Source organism: Hydra vulgaris, chromosome 08 (assembly GCF_038396675.1).
Source record: "Hydra vulgaris chromosome 08, alternate assembly HydraT2T_AEP".
In the NCBI taxonomy this organism is placed as follows: domain Eukaryota; kingdom Metazoa; phylum Cnidaria; class Hydrozoa; order Anthoathecata; family Hydridae; genus Hydra; species Hydra vulgaris.
Genome location: NC_088927.1, coordinates 38,825,178 through 38,850,788, shown reverse-complemented (window position 1 = coordinate 38,850,788; position 25,611 = coordinate 38,825,178). Strand labels below are relative to the sequence as shown.

At 27.2% G+C, this 25,611-nt stretch overlaps 1 protein-coding gene across 3 annotated transcripts in view; it reads left to right on the top strand.

The window, feature by feature from the left end:
• Positions 1–10,865: 10,865 nt before the first annotated feature.
• LOC101241459 (uncharacterized) overlaps positions 10,866–25,611 on the top strand; it is a 29,234-nt gene continuing 14,488 nt past the window's right edge. For 2 of the 3 annotated variants that reach the window (XR_010640119.1, XM_065803670.1), the window contains exons 1-5: positions 10,866–11,211; positions 13,798–13,875; positions 19,986–21,694; positions 23,425–23,460; positions 23,572–23,705. Coding sequence is in view for 2 of the 3 variants with exons in the window: in XM_065803670.1 (XP_065659742.1) it covers positions 13,806–13,875; positions 19,986–21,694; positions 23,425–23,460; positions 23,572–23,705 (1,949 nt within the window). In the remaining variant the exon portion in view is untranslated. The remainder of the gene's footprint in view (positions 11,212–13,797; positions 13,876–19,985; positions 21,695–23,424; positions 23,461–23,571; positions 23,706–25,611) is intronic. The other variant, XM_065803671.1, reaches the window with a different exon arrangement.

Sequence of the window (25,611 nt, the reverse complement as noted above, 5' to 3'; positions counted from 1 at the left end):
TTTAGTGAATGTATCTATATATATTTATATACATTATATACATATAAACATTTTAAAGATAAAATTAAGGTAAAGTATGACATCAGCAAAGAGTTATAGAAAAATGGCAATACTGAAAAAGATTGACAGGCTTAGCTTATTTAGTAGATGTGTTTTTTTACCTTATGTTTAACTTTAGCGGTTTAACAGAAGAAAGGATAAAACAGTGGCTTTTATTTTTTTTTATTTATTTTTTTTTAAGGTTATTTAGGTGCTCCCAGAAGTCCTTACGGTCTTATCACGGAGCACTGCGGAAGAGCATTTAACTGGAAGTTCACGCCTCCTTCCTTACTAAGGTCGCTTATTGAGCTAGAGCCGGCGTCGAACCTCGGACCTCTGGGTTCTGAGCCAGAACACTAACCACTGCGCCACGGCTGCTCAATTTTATTTTCACTGCTGTACTGGCATGGTCAATCTTTGTTTAAAGTAAAAGGTAACCTTTAAGACATCAATGACTATTCGGAGAGAGCTGTCCATATGATGCAGCAATATCTTGATTGTCACAAACGATTGATAAAAAACTGAACAGACTGCTTTCTGCGCACAAAGTTTGTTATGCTTTCAGAATCTCCAGAAGAGCTCCTCCAGAAACTCCACCTCCTAAGCAATAAAACACTCTTATAGTCTTTTCTCTTTAACAAAGAAACAAAATACATAATATGCTAGATAAATTATAGAAAACAAATAAATAATATGCTATATAAATTATAGAAAACAAATACATTATATGCTAGATATATTAAAGGAAAAAAAGTTAAAACTTCTAGAAAATCTTGTTAAATATTTAAATTTTTTTTGTTAAATAAATTGTATTGATAACTTAAGTTAAAATATTAGTAATGTTAAACATGCATAAAATGAGTAATTTATATCTGATTCTGACTAAAAACATTTGCAAATCTTACTTTGAATCTAAACGAAAACGCCGTTTCGCGTAACAACTAAATTTCAGCCATTTAAAAATGTAAATTATATTATTTTTAGAGGAGAAAAAAAATCATACCATTTTAATTGAAAATTTAGATATTTATTTATGTTCTAGAAATAAAAATTAAGTAAATGATTAATGTTAGTCTGGCCCTCAAAACCCTTAAAATAAGCCATTTCGAGGACTTTTTTGTTTCGAAAGTATGTTCTTTTAGGACCAGGAAAGAATGTTTCAATGGTGCCTAAAATCTTTGGAATTATTTTAAATATTTATGCTTCAAATCTAGAGGGTTTGGTTTTTTAAAATTCAAATTTACTTTTTTTGAACACCCCTAATTTACATATCGCGGGCAAGCAATTTTAAAACAGTATATTGGTAGCTACATACCGTCGCTTAATATACTGCTAAACATAACTGTAAATCTATAGGTTGTTGATAGATATATAGATAGGTTGTTGATAGATACGTAGATAGGTTGTTGATAGATATATAGATAGGTTGTCGATAGATATATAGATAGATTGTCAATATCGTTTTCGTTTCGTTATCGTTTGCTAAAAGTAGTGTGTATAAACACCACTTTTTAGTTACCGCTTTTATTTTCTTCTTCTTTTTTTTCTTTCTCTTCTTATTTTTTTATTATTATTATTATTAATTTTATTATTATATTTACGTAGCAAACTATAATATAACAATAACTCTATCTATTTGATAGCTACATATCGTAACATGCAGCCATCAACATGGTTGTTTTCGATAAAACTACAAAAGTAATCAAATTTAAAATAGAAAATATCGCAAGCAAAAAATGGTACAAGTTTGGGTGCTATGAAAAAAAATCTAAATTTATCTGGGTTTTACTTTTAGATTTATCTATAAGCGATAAAAAGGATCTATGGAAACGGGCAAAGACTTCTCGGCAAAGTTCCGGTGTCGTGAAATAAATTAACCCCCATAATAAATTAACTTTCGTAGCGTAAAAAATTACCCGGGGAATTAATATATTTCAAAATAGATTAACTTCCCTTGAAATAAATTAACCCCTATCGGCAAAACGAATTAATTTTCCATAATATTTTAACTCCCTTGGAACAACAACTTAAACGAATTACAAAAAAAGTATTTCAACTTGATGTTTTCCTGTTTGTTTTTAAATCTGTTAATTTGCTATTGATATGGATATATTAACGGTAGTACTATATATATCTTAGGCATTCTTAAATACTTATACATTGGATATATATGTAAATGTATATACATATATATCGAATACTTTTATACCACTTTTAAAACTACTCTTGATCGATTTTTAAATCGATCAAAAGTGGTTTTCTTTTTATTTGTAATATCTAAAAATGAATTCCATAAATATGGCCCACTTAATTGAGTATGAACTCAATTTTAAACTAAATCTTGAGACAGCAAAGTTGTTGACTGAGAATCTTGTGCTGTATTCACAGCAGATTTCACTAAAATAGGATTCAAATATTTTTGACGATATTCCTAGCTTAGTTCTATACATAAAAACTAAAACTTCATGTAAGTTTATTTTATTAATATTTAAAGTAAACACAATAAAGGCTCACAGGGTTCTGCTCTATTTGCTCCAAATATAATTTGGCATGCGTGTTTTTGTTTACAATAAAGCTTTATATGAGTATGATTGGTACTTGCCCAGGTGATATTACAGTATGTTTATGATTATATATTGCTATAAAAAAAACAACCTGTATAATGAATTCGAAAACGTTTTAATATGAAAGTCTTTTTAAAAACATTTCAGATAAGGTATTTAAAATAATTAATCAAAACACGATCGGACATCCTAAAACGTCTAACAGACGTCCATTAGATGTCCACTCGACGTTCGTTGTATGTCTTCGGACGTCCAATGCCCACCTGAATATGACCCTTAGAAAACTTTTGTGGATAACTTTTAATAAAGAATTTGGAAACACCTTATATGTTTCCAAGTAAAATTAAAAAAATATTATAAAGAAGTTGAGCCTTAATGAGAGCCTGTTTCTTCTTCATCTAAGATGATAATAATATAATAAGAAAAGTTTGGAAAACTCTACAATATTCTTGGAGGAAATCAATTTCATTTTAAATATTATTTGTTTAAACGAAACATGGTTAATTTAGCGAAAACATGCGTTTTCAATTAAATACTATGGAGTGCGTCAGCAGAAAAAATCGAAAAATTGGTGTTATAGTTTACATCCAAAATAGTTTGAGGTATAAATTACGAAAATATTTATGCATACGTGATTACGACAAGAATTTGTTTCTATTGATATCATTAACAACGGCTCTAAAAATACCTTAATATTATACTGTTATAAACCGCCACAGACATCAACTGAGATATTTTTAAATCATCTTCAAAATTTTATTTTTGAAAAAAAAAGATCATTTGTAATGATCTTTTTTTTTCAAGAGATTTTAACGCTCTAAATTATGACAATAATAAAAAAACACAATATTTTTACAGTTATATATTCTGATTCCTCATACAGATTAAGTCGCGGTTGCCACGTGATTGTAATCTTAAAACCGTTTGAAATGCAAGAACCCGAGAAAAAAAATTTTTCTGAGTACCTAATTAAGCTTTAGCAAATGATAAATTTTTGTTAATTTGTAAGTAACTTTTTTAGTAAAATATTTTAAATGTTGAATGGGTAACTTGTATGTTTATAATGCATATATGTTTATAAGCGTGTCATAATTTAGCAATAATAAAAAATAAGCGACATAATTTACGTAAAATGTCATCTATACCTTCCTATAAATAGTTTGGCAGTTATTTTAAGCAAAAAAGTTGTCTAGAAATCAATTTAAATAGTTCGAAAAAAGAAAAGAAGTGTTTAAAATAGAACTTAACATAACTATCTTTTATGTCAATTTTCAGCACAACAGATTTCAGGCACTTTTATTATCAATTCTTTTACATGGCTCTTATATACCCACTTCTTCGCGTGATTCTTAAATTCTTAAATTCGTGCTTTTTAAATTCTTTTATAACCTCTTCTTTACGTGAAACAATCTTTCTGAACTCATTTATAACCGCTTCTATATGTGATATAATCTTTTTATCTCTTATACAGCTAATTAGCTGGCGACTGTTTTCGTTTGACGTCGAGCGACTTATTAAATAGGCCAATGCAAATTACACGAAATTCAGCAACATTATTAAATAAAATTATAGTATATATACAACAGAAAAGAGTATTAAATATAAATATCAGATCGTTTTCCGATATTTATTTCACTGCCTCCCTCGTCAAATTCAAAGAAATTTGAAGTTTGAATACCTCAAACTGCATCGGCTCTGATAAATACTTCAAATAAAATTAAAATAAATCATTTCGAGGCGGCATATTTCTTTGGTTTTTCTGACAGTCAGGTTTACTTTAAAAACTAGTTAGTGAATATTGACTGGTCAGATTTAGAATCCTTAAATGATAACAATTTAATGTATAAACAGTTTATCGATTTTTTTATAATTTTATAAAAAATACTTCCTCAAAGTAACAAAAAAAAATTCAACTCAAAGACTTTAATTTCACCTTGGTTAAGCTTTGGTCTAAAAAGTCCACTGGCGTACCTGACCCACGTTCGTTGCGTGCACCGCACGCAGGCGGCTGAATTAAACGGCGGCCAAAAAACTATAAGAATACATTACATTTACTCCACATAAGAATACATTACATTTACTCCATTTACTCCACTCCAGTATAAAACTGCGAAATAAAAATTCATATTATTTTAAACTTTGTTGTATTTACTTCATATACAGGAATGTTTTTTTAAGCGTTATGTATAATACCAGTATCACCACTTTCTTGCTCGTATTAATTTTTTTCTTTACGTGAAGAAAATAAACAGTTTAATTAACGTAATTACGTTAATTAAACTATTTATTTTGTTTTGTGCACATGTCACTAAGAATGCTGCCGGCATGGCGCGGCGCCGACGTCTATCTATGAAAGCCAATTGCAGCGAATGTGTTACACACACTAATACCAATGAATTTATATTTGTAAACTCGATGCTAATACTATACCATTTCTTTAATTTTACTCCACATGGTCTTTTCTGTATACTTAGTGTGTGTAGTTTGCATCATTAAAATGTAAGTACTAATAACTAAAGATATTTATTTTTTAAATTCTTTATGTTTTAGTAAAAACAATAATTTTTGATATACATTTTATTAATATTTAATCAAAAATAAACCAAAAAATTAATAAAATAAGTGAATTACTTACTAATTGGAGCGTGTTTGACACAAAACCCTTGGCATCCATTGCAACCGACGTATTGGCGAGAAAGAGTCGCAGCTTTGCTTTTTAAGAAAACATGAGCGAACGTGAAACTCGTGCGTACGTAAACTTCATATTATGTAATGTTAAAACAAACTTAAACATATATCAAGTTTTACAGTTTGACTTCAACTTAAAAACTAGATTGCGTCAACCTCTTCTTAATTTTTGATCGACAGCATTTATTTCCGTTAAAAATAATTTTTATATAGTTTTAAAATTTCAATGACTAACGAGCCAGCATGGTCGGGTGGTTAGCGCGCCAAGCTTCTGAGCATAAAAGCCGTGGTTTCGAGTCCAACCACCTGTGATTTCTTTTTTAGATTTTTTTAAATACAAATTAGTTATGAAGTTTTATAAAAGTTATAAACAAACATATCTAACAATATTATACACTTTAACAAACGAAAAGATTTTTAAAAAAGTTAAAAATTCTGAAAATATTAAAAAACGAGGGGATATTTGTTGCACATGTGTCATGATTGAGATACTTATGTTATTTTAGTTTTTCATTTCAAGTTTTTTTCCAACTAAGTTGAGTTTGCGCAAGAAAAATGAAATATTTTTTTCTAAGTAACGAATAGAAATCAAACAAACAAATAGTAATTCTTAGGCCTAAAAGCAATATATATTATGTGTTTTAAACTTTTAAATTTGAAAAAAGTCAGTAATTGTAGATTGTCTTTTATGAGCTAGTAAATTTATGTCAAAGACACGATTTATATCTTTAAGAGCATTTGTCAAATTATCTCCAAATTAGTTTGCTGTTTCTTAAATTAGTCATCCTTAAATTAGCCATCCTTCCTTTAAGTACAGCTTTATTTATTAGGTAATACTTTCAGCCGTTTAATCAAACTTCTTTGAAAAAAAGCGTCAAAGATTTTATCTTTATTCTTTTTCTAGGTTGAAAGAGTGTTTGATGGAATATCAAAAATAATCGAAACCTCTTTATTTGTTTTTCCTTTCTTTAATTCTATTAGAGTTTTTTTATTTTCGCCTCATATTGTTTTCTTTATGTCTCTTTGATGCCATGATTTTTTGTAAACAGTATAAAATAATTTACACTTATTCTTTTTTCAAAAACTCACATTCAAAATTTGAAAATTTTTTTTGACGGTTTTATGAGCTTTTAAGGTGGTAGACCACTATTAAAAATCGGAAAAATCATTTTTTCAATTTTAAAGTTTTTAAGTAATATAATTATCGTAGATTACAAATTTCATATTTGTTTTAGATAAAAATAAAGTTAACCCTATTAAAAATCAGTCTTTAATAATGCGCTTTTGGCATTTTCATAAATTAGTTCCTAGCAACAGATTGTTTATACCGTTGCTATGTAGCTAAAAAGGAAGTTATCTCACAAAATACCATAAAAGTTAATACAAAAAAACTTCATTTGTGGTGACCGTTACTCTAAAACTACTTTTTATTTATTATTAAATGCTTTTGGTGCAGTGTGTTACATGGTTTTCAGCGGATTTCTTCAGTAAATGTCTAATTACTTTACAACGACCACAATTTTCTTAGGCTAATTTTCTGTCTTCTATACTTTGGTTAAATAGTAACTAAAATAATGGGAAATAAAGATAAAAGAAATAAAATAAGGTATAACAAGAAACGTAGACTCTTCAGAGGAAACCAACATAAATCATCAAACGTTGTAGCTGAAGAAAATCTATCTAATTTAGAAGAATTACAATTCAAATGTAGCTCTGCAAAAAAATAAAGATATTGTCATCCTGTTGCAGTAGTAAATCTTCCGTCGATATTGTAAATAATGATTTTATAAATAAAAGTAATTTTTCTGCTAATGATGATCAGTCCAATGACTGCTATATTTTTATGAACACTAACATTTTAGAAGAAATAATTACTGCCATAGACTGCTGTCCAAAATGTTCTGCAAATGTTAATTTTAACCATGATGCTAAACTTAAAAAAGGTTTATCACACTGTATATTTTTTTCATGTGCATCTTGCCAATGGGAGCAAAAGTTTTATCCTAGTAAAACTATAAAACGAGTCTTTAAATGCTTTGGTTTGGAAACGTTGTCCAAAAGATGTTTTTGTTGGAATTGATGTATTATATTTAGGTTGCTGTTCTGCAATCATTAATTTTAATGATCGACTTAATGGTATCAATAGAGTTTTTGAAAAACTTTATTTAAAACCAGGGCATTATTCTTCAAGTTTTTTGGCATCGTCTGATTTGAAAAGAGTTAGAAATATGGAAAAAAATGTAATAAAAAGGTAAAAAGCGGGCGAAAGCAGTTACGAAGTATTCGTAAGGGACAAAGATGAGGAAGAAGAGAGTTTATGTTACGGTGCAGGCGAATTTTAGTCTTTTTATTTATTTACAATAAACTTTTTATTTATTTACTATAAACAAATATTTAATTAAGTTTATAATTTTTATAATCGCAAATCAAAAGAAAAACTTTTTTTTTCTAACTGAAATACTACTTTAATAATAGTATTGTTTATTAATATTATCACTTTTTTTAAACTTATTTTTTTTTAATTTTACGTTAGTTTTACTCCACAACACGTTTATAACAAGATAATAATTTTCAATAGGTTTTTTTTTGTGTTTTTCTATTTTTATTTGAAGTGTTTAATGTTTTTTTTTTTGTTTAAATGTGTTTTTCTCAGTTCGTTAAAATTCACGACTTTGCGGTAATTATCTCTTGATTCTCTTAACCGATTTCCATAAAATTTGCAGGAGTTGCTCCTTTAGTTATTATGAATGTCCCCTACCACTTTTATTGCATTATGATAACTCGATAAAAAGATATTAAAGTCCAAATATGGTCAAAAATGCCCCTTTTTTGTTTTCGAAGTGTTTTTTTTATTTAAAAAAAAACTGTTTAATGTTTTTCTTTTGTTTTGGTACAGGATCTTTTTCATTATATTAAAAGCAAGCCTTAAAAAAACATCAAGTTGATGCCATACATTGTTTTTGAGAAATTCACTGCAACGAAATAACCCTATTTTGGGGTTTTCGGGACCAAATTTCTCAAGCCATTTAATATTCAAAAAAAAAAAAAAAATTGTCATTAAAATGTAAATTTTAATCAACTTATATAAAAATAGTTTCTAAAATGTAATTTTTGAAAGATTTTTGTTTATTAGTGGTCTACCACCTTAACACGTCAAAAGTTAAAAAATTTCGATTTACAGAGAGAACCTTACTGATGGGACTAAAAAAACCATTCGAAATGTGGAGGTTTTCGAATTATAGAGATTCGAATTATAGAAAGTTAAGCGTAAGAGTTTTTTAAAAGCGTTTCACGGCGACTTTGCATTGAATCGGTTTTCAAATTAAGGAAATTCGAATTAGAGATATTGTACTGTATTAATATTTTTAAACATTTTAGTCAAAATCTTTAGAACGTCTGAAAGAAAAACGAAAAGATTGTCCAGAGCATAGTATAAAAGAAGGCGAGAAGAAAAACAAAATGAAGCTAAAAAAAATCTTTGGTTCACTAACAAAATATTTGGGAAAAGCAAAACCATCAGAGATGGAAAATGCTTGTACTGGCCAAACAAACTTAAGTAGTGAAATTTCTTCTGATAAAAATGAAAATGAATTCTTAGCAGAAAATACAAATGACAATATTATTAGTTACGATAAAATAGGAGATAACAAATTTACAAATATCGACGATATCACGGGAAATGCTTAAATCCAAGTAGTGATTTTTTTCCCGAAAATACAAATGCTAATGACAATATTGCAGTTGCAAATATCGACGATATCACTAAAATTGATGAAGCATATTCTGCTATGTGTCTGGAACTAAATGATCCAACTTGCTGGCTTTTAACGCTCACCAATAAAATGGTGGATACTTTAATCGAAAAAAAATCGATGCACATTGAAAACTGCATTCGTTGGAAAGAATTGGAATTAAATTTAAAAAGAAAAACTACAATTGATAATAATATGCAACGGTATTATGATGCATGATATCTGCGGTACAATTTATAGCAGGACAGTGTTTAGCTTTTAGAGGTTCTTTCTGCAAATTGTACGAAAAAAAAATTTGGCAATTACAATGATAGAAAAATTTGATGATATAATGGCGCATCACATAAAACACGTACAAAAATCAATCGCTTTAAAGAACCACATGCAACATTACCTGGGAAATCGCTTTCAGAATGAATTAATCACTATCCTTGTAAATCAAATTCGAAAATATATATTAACATCAATAAAAAAAGCAAAATATTTTTCAGTCATTTTAGACTGTTCGCCGGATGCTGGACATGTCGAACAAATTACAATGATTTTAAGATATGTACATATTAAAAATAATAAAATTGAAGTAAGAGAAAACTTCATTGGTTTTTATCAAGCTGAAAAAAGTACTGGAGAATATTTTTATGATTTCTCAATTCAAAAATTAAATACTAACTTGAACTAAACACAACAATGGGTCTAATATGTCCGGAAAACATATTGGATTGCAAAAATGAATTTTAGACAATTATTTACGAGTTTTGTTTATGCCATGCAACGCGCATACATTAAGTTTGATGATTAATGATGCAACTAAATTTTCGTTTCCAACGGTGGATTTTTTTAGTACTGTATCAGCAATGTATAATTTCTTCAGTGGTTCACCATTTAGATGGCAAGTTTTAAAGAAAAATTAAAAACCTTTAACATTGAAACAGGTTCGTGAAACTCGGTGGGAAGCAAGAACTGAAGGGATTAGACTACTTTGACATGAATTAAGTGAAATTTACGATAGCCTTATAGAAATAGCTGAAGAATTTTCAACGCCAACATTTTGAAATGTGGCTGAATGTTTGGCAATGAAAATTAAATCTTATAAGTTTATTTGTTCAATAATAATAAGAAACGAAATCTTGAAAAAGGTAGATGTCATTAGAAAAATGATGCAGAAAGTTTCTTGGAATATTAGTTCATATGCTGAATCAATTATGGAAGTTTTGAAGTTTTTTAAAAGCATTTGAAATGATAAATGTTTCAAAAATTATTTGAATATTTCCAATGAAATTTGTAAAGCAGTTGAAACAGAATCGGATTTTCCAGCTGAAATTTGTGTACATCGCCGACGTCACCGAAATTAATTTAGCTATGAAGGAGAAGAAGATATTCAATTTACTTCAAAAGAAAATTTTCAAATTAATTTTTATTATTTAATAATAGATACAGCTATTTCATCTCTTACCACCCATTTTGAAACTTTGTCAAATTTCAAACAATGTTTTGGATTTCTCTACGAATTTATTGGTATGGACGATGAAGAAATAAAAAAATGTTGTTTCGACTTCATAATAAATTTAAAGATGGTGAATCCTGTGATATCAATGGCGCAGAATTGTATGAAGAAATAATTTCTTTAAAAATAATCATAAAAGACAAAAAGCAGCCCGAAGAACTCCTAAATTTTTTATATAAATACAACTTGGAGACTTCTTTTCCAAATATAATACTTTTTCTGACCATTTTAGTTTCCGTTGCTTCAGGAGAGCGAAGTTTCTCAAAACTGAAAATAATTAAAAATTACCTAAAAATATCCATGACACAAGAACGTCTCAGTAATGTTTCAATTATTGCAACGGAAAGTGACATTGGTGATTCGTTAAATATTCAAGAAGCGATTGAACATTTTGCTTCCATAAAATCGCGTCGGTTAATTTTTCCTTTCATTTCAATATGTAAATGTTAATGTTACATGTAATTTTGTATATATAAATCAAAAATTAAATTTGATTTTTTTTTCTTTGGTATTTGTTACCTCGAAGGGCGGCCATACATATTAACACTCAGCCGGCCAAATGCCCTGAATCCACCAATGGCACGGCCCTGAATCCACCAATGCAAGATAAGATGCAAGACTCTGTTGTATTGACTAGGGATTAAAAAGTTAGCAGCAATCCTAGGTAATAGAGCTTAAGCTTAAAAATAGGGTTTTAGTTAAAATAATAATACTTTTTTTAAAGCTAAATGTTTTGTTTTTTATTTACAATTTACAATTTTAAAATTTACACACATGCAGTGTATCGGCTGCACCAATCTTCAGTCCTACCATTTGTCCCAATTTTAATAAAGAGTATTTCATCCCTCTCATTTATTTTATTTTTTAATAATTTTTTTTATTTAATTATTTGAAATAAGCTTTACAATGTTTACAACATAACAACATAAATTTTTGAAAAATTGATTTTTGAAAAATCGAAAAAACAAAAAATTAAAACATTGCGTCAATATATAAGATATTAAATAACAAGGTTAAATAAAAGTTTTAAGAATAAGTTAGCAATTGTTTATAATCAAAATCGAATATGTGTTGTTTTATTGCAAGTTTAAAACGTAGGATGGAAGTTATTGTCATTATGTTTCTTGTTAAAATCGAGTTCCACAATCGTGGCCCTCAGTAAGAAATTGAGAAGTCAGCTTGTATAATATTATTAAACTGACCATACTATGATCTGTTTGCGTTTAATATTAGGCGACATGCATGTTTTTGCTTTTGTAAATTAAGTTTAACTTTTTTGGATAAGTACTTGCCCAGATTATGTTACAGTAATTGATCCAGCTGTGAATTAAAGTGCAATAAATATATTAAACAAATTGTATTCAGAAGATGCTTAGATTTATACATAATTCCAATAATTTTAGATATTTTCTTTTTTAATTTTTGATATGATTACTCCAGCTAACAGTTTCATTAAAAATTATACATTAAAAATTGATTGGTTCTCTTTTAAGTTAAACTTGTTGCTCCCCGCAGTGACCTTGTTCATCAAGGTTAGTGTTTTGAAGTTAATAAAGTGTTGTAACCACAAATAAAATAGCCTCCTTTTGCTTTAGTGGTCTTCGTGGCCTTGGGAAGACGGAAATAAAAGATATATAAAAAGTTAAGTTTTGTCAATAAGCAGTTCAGTAAGTTTTCAGGGAGGGTGTTTGAATCAGAAGACTTAGTAAAAAGAATATATTTGCTTTTTTCTAAATTTAGCATAAAACTCTCTAAAACCAGATATCTTTTTTATTTTGAAAATTTGAAAAGGTTTTAGCTTTAAATATTTATTCTATGATTAATTTACTATAATCAGATGTCATTAAAAAATTTCTCATAACATGTGCATACAATAGACTTAAGCTACTAAATTACTTAGTTGAATTAAATTAACTAAATTAAATTAAACTAAATTACTTAATTGAATTTGACTACTCACTATTTTTTTATAAAAAGTAGTGAAATTAAAAAATCTTATTTTTCACAAAGTAAATGTTTCAACAGATATAATGCATGTGATAAAGTAAAGCTTTAAATATATTTTGATTATTATATAGTTTATTCAACAATTAACATGCTGCCTAGATGTCCTAATTTTATCAGGTTTATTCTGATTTTGAAAACTCTTCCTGATTTTAAAAATGCTAGTTTTCTAAATAATTTAAGTTAAGACAAAGTTAAGACAATTTAATAAATTGTCTTAACTTTGGACTTATGACATCTGTGTGCCTTACTTTAGAATCTAGGAAAAAATCTAATCTGCTACATTTTTTACTAAATTTTAATAATTGCTTTTGTTTATTTTAATTTTTTTAAATTCACCTTCTCAAGGCCATTACAGTCAAGGAGGTTATTTTTTAGTTATGGTTACAACCCTCTCTCAACTTTATAACTCCAAAACACAAACCTTGATGAACAAGGTCTTTGCGCAGAGAAACAAGTTAAGCGCTGGACTACCAGGGCCGTGGTAGGGATTTAACTGAGAACTTCTCGCTTATGAGGGGAGCGCTCTACCACTACCACATTTCAATTTAATTTCAAGAATTTTAAGTTTAATTTAATTTCATTAAATTTAGTTTAAAGGTATTTCTTTTTTAAAAGCAAGTTAATCTTTATTCTAAAACTGCTTATAATATCCTGTACTTGTTTCATTAAAATTTTTTAATTTCATTGAAATTTTCAAAGCAATTAGTACAGTCTTAGCTTGGAAAAACTAGTAACTAGTCTACTAGTAAACTAGTTACTAGTCTACAAAAGACAATTTAGTAATATTAGCTATTGAGTTAATTTAGTAGCTTAATAATTAGTATAGTAGCCTAATTTTTTTTATTTGTAGTATTTAATAGCTAGGAAAATAATAGTAGCTAATTTAGTAAACAAATAGTATAATAGTTACTGTAATAGTTATAAGTATGTATAATAGTAACAACTAGTTTAATAATTATAATAGGTACAGTAGTTGTGGTTACAGTAGTTGTGGTTACAGTAGTTGTGGTAACTAAGTAGTAGCTATGAATAGAAATTTATTTATTTGCATACTTTTATGAATTATATCATTTTATATAAAAGTTCATTTTTTTTTATATACAACCAACTTATGAATTAAAACCATTTCAAATCTTAATTGCAAATGATGTTATTATATTTTTTATACAATCGTTATTCCAAAATTTCATAGTTTAGATTAGTAAATATTAATATACCCTATTTTTTTGTTTTTTTTTCATAGATATAAAAATGAGTTTTAGAAAAAAAAAAGTTCAACCGAATATACAAAATTCAAAACGAATAAATAGTGAAACTGTTGGTAAGTTCATCATGTTACAAATTAAAATTCAAAGGTAAATTAAAATAAAATATAATAAGTAATGGTTTAAATAGTATAAAATAAAGGTTTAATTTGTTGTGTACGTTTAGTTTTCTGTAATTGAGTCCTATCAGTTGATGTGTGCATTATGGGAAACCAACCAAGTTTGAATAAAATGAATGGAACTATATTTTTACTTAAGACCAAACAAAATTCAATTTGAACATTGAAACTGCTAGATACAAACCAAACTAAACAAATGGTTCTTAAGCATTGATGATATTCAAGTGTTGTTAATGTCTTGGTTTTAATTTATAGAATGCATTGAATAGGGTTGTCCCTAGTGAAGGAGGCAAATTCGGATCTTTAGTCTGCAAGTTTGGACCTATAGTCTTCAGTTAGCAAATGTCAGCAAACAAGGACCTTTTTTAATTTTTTTAGTAATAGGTACTTTATGCCCCCCCCTCCTCCTTTCCCATTTAAGATCTTTTTATGATGGCCCTAACCATGATTATACCCTTAGCTTATATCCAACTGAACTGAACCCAAATTAAAACTTTAGCTAAACCAAACACAAAAGTTAGATCTTATCAAACCAAACTTTAAAAGGCTTTCTTATCTCTAGTGTAAAGTTTAACTCTATGATTTTTATCAAATTGAAAATTGCTTAAAAAAAGAAATTCTTCATAAAATGAATATTTAAATTCTATTTAATGAATATAAAAAAATTCTGTAATATCTGTAATATCTGCTAATAATATATTTAATAATCACAAAAAATATATAATACAATACAAAAAATCTTCACAATTTTTTGTATTTTATGACAAGCACTGCAATTAATATTTAAAGTTAATCCAAATTCATTTTTTATTTGTTTTTAAATAATTTATAAAATTCTTTTAACTAAAGTTTTTGTTTTGAGACAGCACAAAAAAAAATTGAGTAATATTAAATAACTTTTTAAAATATTTTTAAAATGGTTTTTACATTCACTGTCTACTTATCTGTCTGTTCTACTTATCTCTTAAAGCAATTTTAACATGTTGATTTTCCTATACAATCCAGTATTTTGCTTTTGGGTATTTATATTTTAGAATGGTCAGGCTGCCATTGAATGCAGATTTGAAACAAATAGATTGTTTAATTGAAAATTTAGGCAACAACTCTCTAATTGTCTCAAGAATAGTAAATGATCATCAAAGTAACAAAATGCTGCAGATACTAGAAAAATGTTAAAACCTGTTAAATTATCAAAAATGTGATTTATGTTGCGTTGAAAATTGCAAAAAAAAAGTTATAGAATAGTCAACTGTAAGTATAAAAAAAAAGATGTTTCTGTTTAAATTTGTGAAATTGTTTGAAAAAAGAAATTACTTCAAGCATCAGCTAATGATTTAAAAAATTAGGCAGATAGTTATGCGCTAAAAGCAGAGGAAATAAAGAAAGTTATCAAAAAATAAATTTTTAAAACTAGAAGAACTTGATAGTTTAGCTTTATGTTTAAAAAAAGATTCTTTTGTTTAAGTTTTGCATATTTTTAGTAAAAAAAATTTATTTTTGCTTATATAATTCCATTATAGAGTGTGGTTTCATTAAAAAATTCTATTTAATTATATATAAGCTTGGTCAGAAAATGGGTGTGGTTGCACTTTATTCCTGACAATGCATATAATATTTAGTTGCAACAACTTAGCCACAAATTTTTAGATGTTTTGAGAACATTTAAATTTATGTTTCCATATATGTCAGAAAAAAATTTTCAACATGTTAAAAGAATTAACTTCCTAACATTAATTTTTTGTAATGTTTATGTATTAGCAAAATGCTTTTATAAATAGTGACAATTTACTTTTATTGGTTGTTTATAAAAAGAAAATTATTTTTTTTTAATTATATAAAGTTGAAAAAGTTTTATTAAAAATAATATAAAGTTCACTAAATTATATAAGTACAGATTAATATTTTATTATTTAAAGTATATATTTTTAATGTCAAGTTTAAATCTTTATGTATTTTTTTATGTTAAGTGTAAAACAATTTGTATGATTGATTTTATAAAAACAATACTTTCAACACTCAACATCAGTGATGAGGAGTCCCAAAAGGACTCCAGCTTTATAACTTTATTTTTTTATGGTCTCTAGTGCCCAGAAGCTCTAAACATGTTGGTTGATCAATGATCTGTTATAAGAAAAAATTTATGATATATAATGACTTAGAACTTATTGTTTTTAAACCTGGAGTCCTGAAGTCCTGGAGTCCTTGCTGCCATTTAAAATAAAATTTTATAAAACTTGTACCACGTGTAACCAAGCTTGTACCATGTACCATTTTATGTCAGCTATTTAAAACTATTAATTACAGGTGATTATTATTTTTGTAAATTACCTGACAGACACTTATAGCTGTTACAGTATAAAGCGGTATTATTCTTAACGTCATGCCTGGTAAATTTGTCTCGTGTGTGGATTATGCTAAAGTTTTTTAATTTTATATTTGTAAACTGACATTTAACAAGCTGTGTGGATACTTACAAATGATTAAATATACTAAAAGCTATAACAACAAAAAATTTGGTTTGGAAAATTTAATTTTTAATTTTTATAAAATTAACTATTGAAAATGTTACTTTTCAGGAGAAAGACTCTCATGCATATGTCGAGAAAAGAAAGAAATTTGTTAACATTTTCAAAAATGTAATATTAAATTTTATTATTTAATATTTAAAAAAAAACTAAAAGAAGATAAACATTCCCTTATAGTAATAATAAAATGAAGTTAAATAACATTTAACTAGTTTTGTGGTAATTAAAATTGACACAGATAAAATATAATATTGAACCAAAATTTTTGAAGTTATATGATTCCATAATATATACAAATTATATATCCATTTTTCCATAATATATACAAATTATATACAGCATTTTCAAAATTTTGACTTATTAATGACCTCTTATTGGTTTTAGAATTTTGTTAGAAAATGTATTTTAGTTAATACTAGCCTATACTATATTATGATTTATCAGCAATTATCAACTTTTTTGACCATTTATGTTATGATTTATCATCATTTATCAATTTTTTTGACTTGAGTATAGAAATTATTTTTATAGATTGCAGTTGGATTACTTTGACTAATGACTTATGTACAAGAAATCTATCCAAACTGATCATATTTCCTATTTCTTCAATTTCGTTCAGCAGCAAGAGCATATAAAAAGATGCGAAGTCAGCCTCCTCAGAGCATAGTTCAGTGTTAACGGGACTGGAAATCTGAAATAATTCTGCCTTGTCGAAGCAATTTTTGAGAGATGAAGGTTGAATTGATTTCCAAGCCAAATCAACATACTTAGCAGCGTCAAGAAGATGCGCAGGCTTCCCGTATTCCACTTCTGCTGCACCTCTTTGCACTAAAGACTACTTTCTTTCAGACATTTGTTTGTATTTACATCGAGGCTGTAATATAACAATATGTCTGAGAGATATAGATATTTATATTGCTTCTTGAGTGCCGCAATAATCCCCATATCACATGGTTGCTTCCAACTTGTGCAATTTGGAGGTAGGAAAACAACTTTTACAAGATTTCGCTCAAACACCTCAAAATGTCCAGGTGCATTGTCTAATAATAAAAGAACAGGCAAGCCAGTTTTGCGTTTAACTTTAGGATAAAAGACTTCATTGAACCATTTCCAACATATAGAGACATCCATCCATGCATTTTTCTGACAAAAATACGGTATAGGCCATGTTCTACCGACTATACAAGCAGGCTGTGTAGCTTTTCCAATCATAGAACAGGGTATTTTGTGAGATCCTGTTGCGTTGGAGCAAACAACTAAAGTCACTCTTTTTTTAGATTTTTTTTTACCTCTTGTAGTTACTAAGCTTTCAGTAGGCATTAACAGAGAATATCTAGGCAGCAAGCAAAAAAAAAGTCTAGTTTCGTCCATATTATATACATTTTTGGGTCTGTACATTTTAATATTTGAGTAAAGGTCCTCAAGTTGCTGAAGAAGAACAGGATCATCTTTGTCAACTTCAGCTCCTTCTTCAAAGAGATGCATTGATTTTAAGCCTCGACGATGATGAAAGTTTGCGAGCCATTGCCAAGAAGCTTTAAATTCTTCTTCTTTTATATTTAATTTTTGCGCTATTTCTTTTGCTTTCATAATTGCTAACGATGGAGGCACTTTAATCTTCGAATGATGCAATGCATCAATCCAAATATATAGCTTATTTTCTATTGCTTTAAATTTTCCAGACGATAATCGAAACACTTTTTTTCTAGCTTTTTCTGTCATTAGTAAACTTCTTTTTTCTATTTGATCTCGATTATTCCAGAAAGATCGAATTGAATTTTCAATTACATTATATTCTCTTGCAATCGCTCGTTTGCTTGGCGCATCAATTTTTTTAAGTTTAGCTATAATTTCGACTCGTTGATCTTCTGATAATCTTTTTCTTTTGCCTTTAGCCATAAGAAGTAAGGATAAAAATGTTGGAATAAGAGAACTGTGAATAGACGGCTAAATTTAAAACAATGTTTTTTTATGAAAATTTTTTCAATGAGACTTGACTGATAAATCGTTAAAACTTATTATTATCTGTTTAAAACAAGATTTATCATTTACTTTGATTCAAATTTGAATTATTTATCTATTTACATTCTGATAAAATCATTATCTCAAAATATTTATGATAAAAACTAGTTTTTAACTCAACACAGGAAAATAATAGTTATGTTTTCTGATCTAATTACACTTTCAACAAAAAACTCAGTAAAAAATTAAAACACAAATATTTTGGGCCTAAACGTGCAATTAACTGGGATGCGCAACTAATTGGGTGCGCAATTAAGCGAGAGACTACTGTACTTATGCAACTGAATTACAAACAAGTTCGCAAAAATGCACCAAAAAAACCATCAATTATTTTTGATTCTGTTACAATTCAAAATGATGTGAATCATTTAATGTGAATTTCTAATCTATACATTTAAATAAATGAACATTCAATTGATATGGATGATTTTCTAAGAATATAAAAACAGGATGCACAATATATTTCAATTTGTCATCAGTTCATTCAATATAGTTTTTAAAAGAGTGTTGGGTTTGCCATTTAGATTCAGTTTGAGTGAAATAAAAATCATCGCTGTTCCAAAAACATATGCATTATTTTCTATTTGAGTAAACTTTTTATTTCCAAAATATTTTCTTTAGATCTTGATGAATTAATTTTATAAATAGTATTTGGTTAGTTTATGTAAAAAAAACTTCATTAATGATCGTTTTGTCTTGTCAACATAGTAAATAGCATTTGGGCAATTAAGAACATACAGCAAACCATTCTTTCTTAACATTAATGATAGTAATTTATAAATAATTTTATTAATGTTTAAATAAATTAGTTTCCATGATTTTATTATAAATTACTTAAAGTACTGTAGATTAATGAAAAAAATGTCTTCAAAAAATAATTGCTTTAAAAACAAATATTTTTTCAACTGAAAGTCATTTTAAATTTTGTGAAAATATTTTAAATAAAAAAAAATTTGTTTAAAAATAAATATGTAATAATAGTTCAAAATAAATATGTAATAGTAATTTAAAAAAAAATGTAAGAAAAATAGATTTAAATGACCTGTTACATCACAGGGCTGTAGGAACAAAATTAGTTATTTGAAAAATTATTGGGGGAGGCCAAATGCCCCTGCTGCCCACCCGGTTGCTATGGGCCTGCATCATAGTACACTTGACATTTACCCAGTGAGCACAAGACATGTTTTAAATGTCTATAAATCATATTAATACATTTAAATATGTGTTTTAAACATCTTCAACTTGTTCTGTACCCGCTCGGTAGTTTCAAAGTTTATATTCAATTTCATATTACATTCAACATTCAATATCAATTTGTATCCTTAAGTATCTTAAGTTAAGTATTATATTTTATTCATTCAAAATTTTATTGAAATTTAAATATAAACTAATTTTCCTTAAATTTCAGTAGAAACTAATTGGTTGTATATATCTTTGTTGATTTTATTTTATTGTATTTTTATTATTTATTTTATTAATTATTTTATTTTATTCTTTTAGAGTTATTAGAGAGGTCAACATCTGATGCATATGATGGATACAATTCATTTAATGCAGAAGGAAAACTACAAACTACAACAAATTTATCTACAAGTTATAATATTATAGTGTCAGAACAGGCTGAGCAAATTTGCAATACAACATATCCCAAAAATATTACTGGCATGGCTCAGGAAACTCCAATAAAGTTATCAAATGAAGATGTTTCTCTTTCATCTGACATTTTCATTAAAGATTTTAAACCTGTTAAAGTTGGAGAATCAATTTTTTTAAATGATGCTGAAAAAACTCAAAAAAATACAAATGAAAAAGTTGAAAAGTTATTGAAGAAAAGGGTAAAAATAATCCCCAAGGTTTCATCAAGAAATTTATCTCGACCTGTTGATAGTTTGAATTGTGAAATGGATCTAGAAAAAACTATTTTAAAAAGTGAGTTATTAAAAAATGATTTAGAAAAAATAATTGAACAACCTGCTGTTTCTAATGACTTATTTTCAACTAATAATCCTTTATTTGTTGACAACAAGCCTGAAGAAATTCATTCCGAGGGAGAGAAAAAATTAAATAAACGAACTAAAATAGTACCTAATATTTCTTTAGCGAATAAAACTAAAACTTTAGAACTTTCAACTAAACTTGAGACAAACTATTTCTCTGAACCTGTTTTGAAATCAGAAAAATCTTCAGGAAATTTGTCTGATTCCATTGCAAGGAATGAAAATTTAAATGAAGTTATTAATTGTCAATCAAAGTTTCCTGATACTCTTGTGACAAAAAATTATTATTTGACTAATGAAGTTGTAAATAAATGCGATGTTACTGTTGCAATAAAAGACAATAATTTGAGTAATAAAGCTGTAAATAAATGTGATAATGATACTCTTGAGGTGAAAAGTGATTATATGAGTAATAAAGTTGATAATGAATTAAATACTGGTAAGTTAAAAAGTAAAATCAATAATTTAGAAAACGTGAATGATTCAGATGAATTTTCTTCAATAAAAGTTCAGCTGATTGATGCAGAGAAGTTAATCGATTTGCCAGAAAAAATGGAAATGAAAGACAGTAAAAAATTACTTACAAAAAGAATTAAAAGAGCTCCAACAGCTTGTTTTAGAAATAAATCTCAAAGCAAAGTTGATATTTCAATTACAAATGATGATGTAACTAAAAAAACGTTTCTAAAAAGTCCAGAAAAAAGTATAATAGCTATTGAGTCTTTAAATAATGTTACATCAGAGGATGTTGCATTAAAGGATGTTGCATCAAAGGATGTTGCATCAAAGGATGTTGCATCAAAGGATGTTGCATCAAAGGATGTTGCAACAAAGGATGTTGCATCAAAGGATGTTGAATCAAAGGATGTTGCTATTGATGTTGACTTTGATGTTGAAGGGCTTGTTGATCTTACTGTTCTTGAAGGACAAGACAAAAAAAAACATGTAAGATTTAATAACCATACAAATTTTGAAGAATCACACAAAGCTAATAAAGAAGCAGAAAAAGAAAACCTGAAAGATAATGAAACACATAGTGATTACAGTTCCCAGTCAGATGGAGAAGTCAGTTCTAAATTATCTATTTCAGGGAAAAAAGTGTTTAGGCCAAATTTTGAAGTACAAAGACGAAAAAAACGATTATCTTCATTTTCTGCATACTCCTCTTGTGATGAGGATGAAGATTCTTCAATAAAGAAAAAGAAAAAAAAGGTTTTAATTTAAGTTTATAAAAAGTTAATGGAAATCATTTTTAATTGATTTTAAATTGAGAAATAAAAATAATAACTAAAAATTAAAGTTATAATAAGTTATCATTATTTATACTTTTATATAACATGTTTCTAATTTAAATTTTAAAATTGTTATATAACATGTATCTAATTTCAATTTTCGAATTGTTATATAACATATATATATATATATATATATATATATATATATATATATATATATATATATATATATATATATATATATATATATAATTTCAAATTGTTATTTTAAATGTTCAAGCAGCTGTGGCACAGTGGTTAAACCGCTTGCTTTAGAAGCAAGCTCTGGGCATATTTTGGGCCATTGGTAGGGAAGAAGATATGAACTTGCTAGTTAAATGCTCTTCTGCGTTGCTCTGTGATAAGACAACCTGCCTTGCCATGTCATACATACATATATTCATACATACATGTATACATACATATATACATACTTCTTGGGCCATCTATAAAAAAATTTAAAATATATATATATTTAACATATATATCTAATTTCAATTTTTAAGTTGTTATATTATATTAAGTTGTTTTAAGTTATGTTATATTAAGTTGTTATATATCTAATTTCAATTTTTTAATAAGCAAATTAAACTTGCAATATAATTGAGTTTGTTTTTTGATATTAAAACATCAGTAAGCATAAAATAAACAGAAACAATTTCAATCACATAAGCAGCTGGTGTTTTAAAATATAATGGGAAACATTTATGTTTAAAATTTTAAGTTTGTTAGGATTTTTTTTTTGCTTTTATTTTAAAACAGTTTTTATGCTTGTTTTCAGAATTTAAACGTTTCAGAAATTGACCATTGGGAGTAGTGAAAATCCGAAATTCTGTTTTGGTTTTGGCCAAAATTTGAATTTGAATAAATACCAAAATTTCGGCTTTGGTACTTTTTATGAATTCGGTAGGAAACAAGACTTGGTTGAAAAACATACCAGAAACCAAAATTTAAGTTGTATGATTTTAAATTTTTTAAGTTTTAAGCTTTTTTTGGGCAATTTCCACAAACCATTTCTAAAAGAAGTTTTAAGTTTATCTTTGGCAAATAGCGTGCATCCATTTGCATGATATTTTGATTCTTGTACATCATATTCTTTTATTTAAAACAAATTTGGTTTAATAAGTTAAATAGAAAGTGAACAAGGATAAATATTTCATGGGTATAAGCATTTTTTTAATTTTATAAATTTTTCTATGAGAAATTTCATTTTTCTTACTATTTATTTATGACTCATAATTTATTTTCTAAAATGAAAAGAAGTCAAAAAACTTGGCAAGCCATTAGTGGCTCCAAATAATTGCAATCTCACAAATCTGTGAATCTTTTAGAATTAGATCTTACAGATCTAATCTGTGATTTTTTTAGAATTAAATCTCACAGATCTAATCTGTGTTTTTTTTAGAATTAGATCTAATCCTAAAAAATTTCAGTATTAGTTTTGGTATTAGTTTTGGTATTAGTTTTGGTGTTTGCCAGAATGTCGTTTTTAGTTAAATAGTTTATCCAAAATTTCGGTTTATTTTGGTTTCAGGGTATTTCCTGTTTTGGTCGATCACTTATTAGGAGTTATAAATAATTTTTATCTTTTGTAAAATAACTATAATATCATTTGTTTTAAACAACACGTTATTTACATTAGTTTTTAAAAATTATTTTTAATTTCAGGTTTCAAAAAATAAGCCAAAGATAAGATCTAAGAAGGTAACATTGAAAACTCGGCTTGTGTTTTGACTATTTTTAACAAACTAAAAAATAATACAGATAATCATATCTGGTTTTTTTTGTTAACAAACATGTTTTTGTTTTGTCTAGACAGTAAGTGAAATATCTTCATCTAACAAAGAACAAAAAGAACAAGAAAAAAAACAAAAAGGAGAGAATTTTTCTATTGAAAAAAACATGTCTGGTTTAACAATGCAAGAGTTGATTTCTTACAGACCAAAGAGGTAGTTTAGTTATATTAATTATATTGGAATTTACAAAATAATTTTTTTTTCTATTCTTTTTTTAAAACTTTTTAAATTATAAATCATTCTAAATTAATAATAAACCTCATCTACCACTGCTATGTATAATTTTCTCTATTTTTGATTCATTAGGACAAAATGCGTTCAAATATTCTTTCGAATCATTAAAAATCTACTTTTTAGTAATTATACAAAGTTTTATGCAAACTTTTTACTAATTATGCAAAGTTTTATATATATATATATATGGAAGTCTGCATATCAAAAATCTTTCTTCTTATTATTACATGTTGAGTATTCTTTTTTTTGTTTGTTAGTTTATTACCTACTTTAAAATAGATGAGGCTCCTTAGCCGTGGAATATCAACCAAGGAGAAGAAAAATAAGGATGTTTTATTAAGTAGCTCTGTTGAAGTTCTTAGAGTTCTGTATTGTAAGGATTTCTTAAAGCACCTATTTAACTAATAAAAAAATAAAATTGTGGGCAATGGTGACCCCTTATTTAATTGTTGGTAATAAAAGCATGTAAACCTTAAATGTTAATCTTTTTATTTATAATATCACAAGTAGTATCTGCATCACAGAATGAGCATTTGATTGTTAAAAATAGCTTTAAATCTTCAGCGTCACATTTAATTTTTTTAAAATTAACTGCAAGGACTCTTTCTTTTAATGTGCAACTCTCTTGACCTTAAACTCTGAAATACTTTTGTTAAACAAGACTGGAAAACAGGTTGGGCAAAGTAGTTACAGAGGCATAGGATGAATTTTGTGTTCATTGAACCTTTAGATTTAGAATTGAGTGTTTTATCACCATGTAAAAAAATTATGGTGTTACAGATACCATGGATGAATTTAAAAAAATGGAAATGATATAATTCCTTACTAATAGAAAAAAAACTTTGGTAATCAACAATCAAATCTTATAAATTTAGATTATAAAACAAAACAAAATTAAAATCTTTTATCATAGTAGCATTTTTTTTTAATGGTTTTTTTTTTGTTAGCCTTTACAGATCATATTAAAATACAGTTAAATCAATGCTGGCCTGTTTCATGAATAAATTTTAGGAAGTAAAAACAAAAAAAAATTTTATAAATTGCCTTACACTTAACTGATAAGTTTTTTAAATATTTTTTGAATATTTTAAAATGCATTTCCAGAGGTCAGGATGAGCATAGTTTGAATAAAAAAGCAGTGTTTGAGTTAAATTAAATATCACTTATTATATTAGAAGAGGAAATATTGCACGAGGTCAAAGTCTTGCTCCCATACAAAGCCTCCAGCATTTGTTAGATTATCAAGAGATTGATATTTACAAGAGCTTTGGAGGAATTCTCAAACCATTTGTGGTATTTCAATGCAGAATTTAGCTCTAGTGTTCTTTGATCCCTCAGTTTCAGACAAAGAAAAATAGGGAATGACAAACTAAGTCCCTAACTCAGGCTAAGGCTAAGACAGAGTAAATTTAAGAATCGTAATCTCAAGTTACGAAGAGATTAGTAGAAAAAACTTGTTAATGTAAGGATATCTGGTTTAATTACCAAGTGGATTAAGAATTTCTTTGAGCGTTTCCAGACTAATGCAGATTTTCTCAGAGAATCCCCCAAGTAGCTGGCCTAAAAATATACATTTTAATGAAGGATTGTGGATTGTGAAATCACTCAAGGTTGTTAATGATGCAGGAGAACAAGAAGTGAAATTAATTACAAATTTTAATAACCTCACTAAAAGATGACAAGCAGAAACGATATGTTTTACCATGGCTTACTTAAATACATGGCCGGACTTGCTGCTTACAAGTCCAATAATTAGCAGGCCAGTTTTTAGTCAAGTTCTTTATTTGTTTCATTTGGTTCTCAAAAGAATTATAACTCTAGTTAT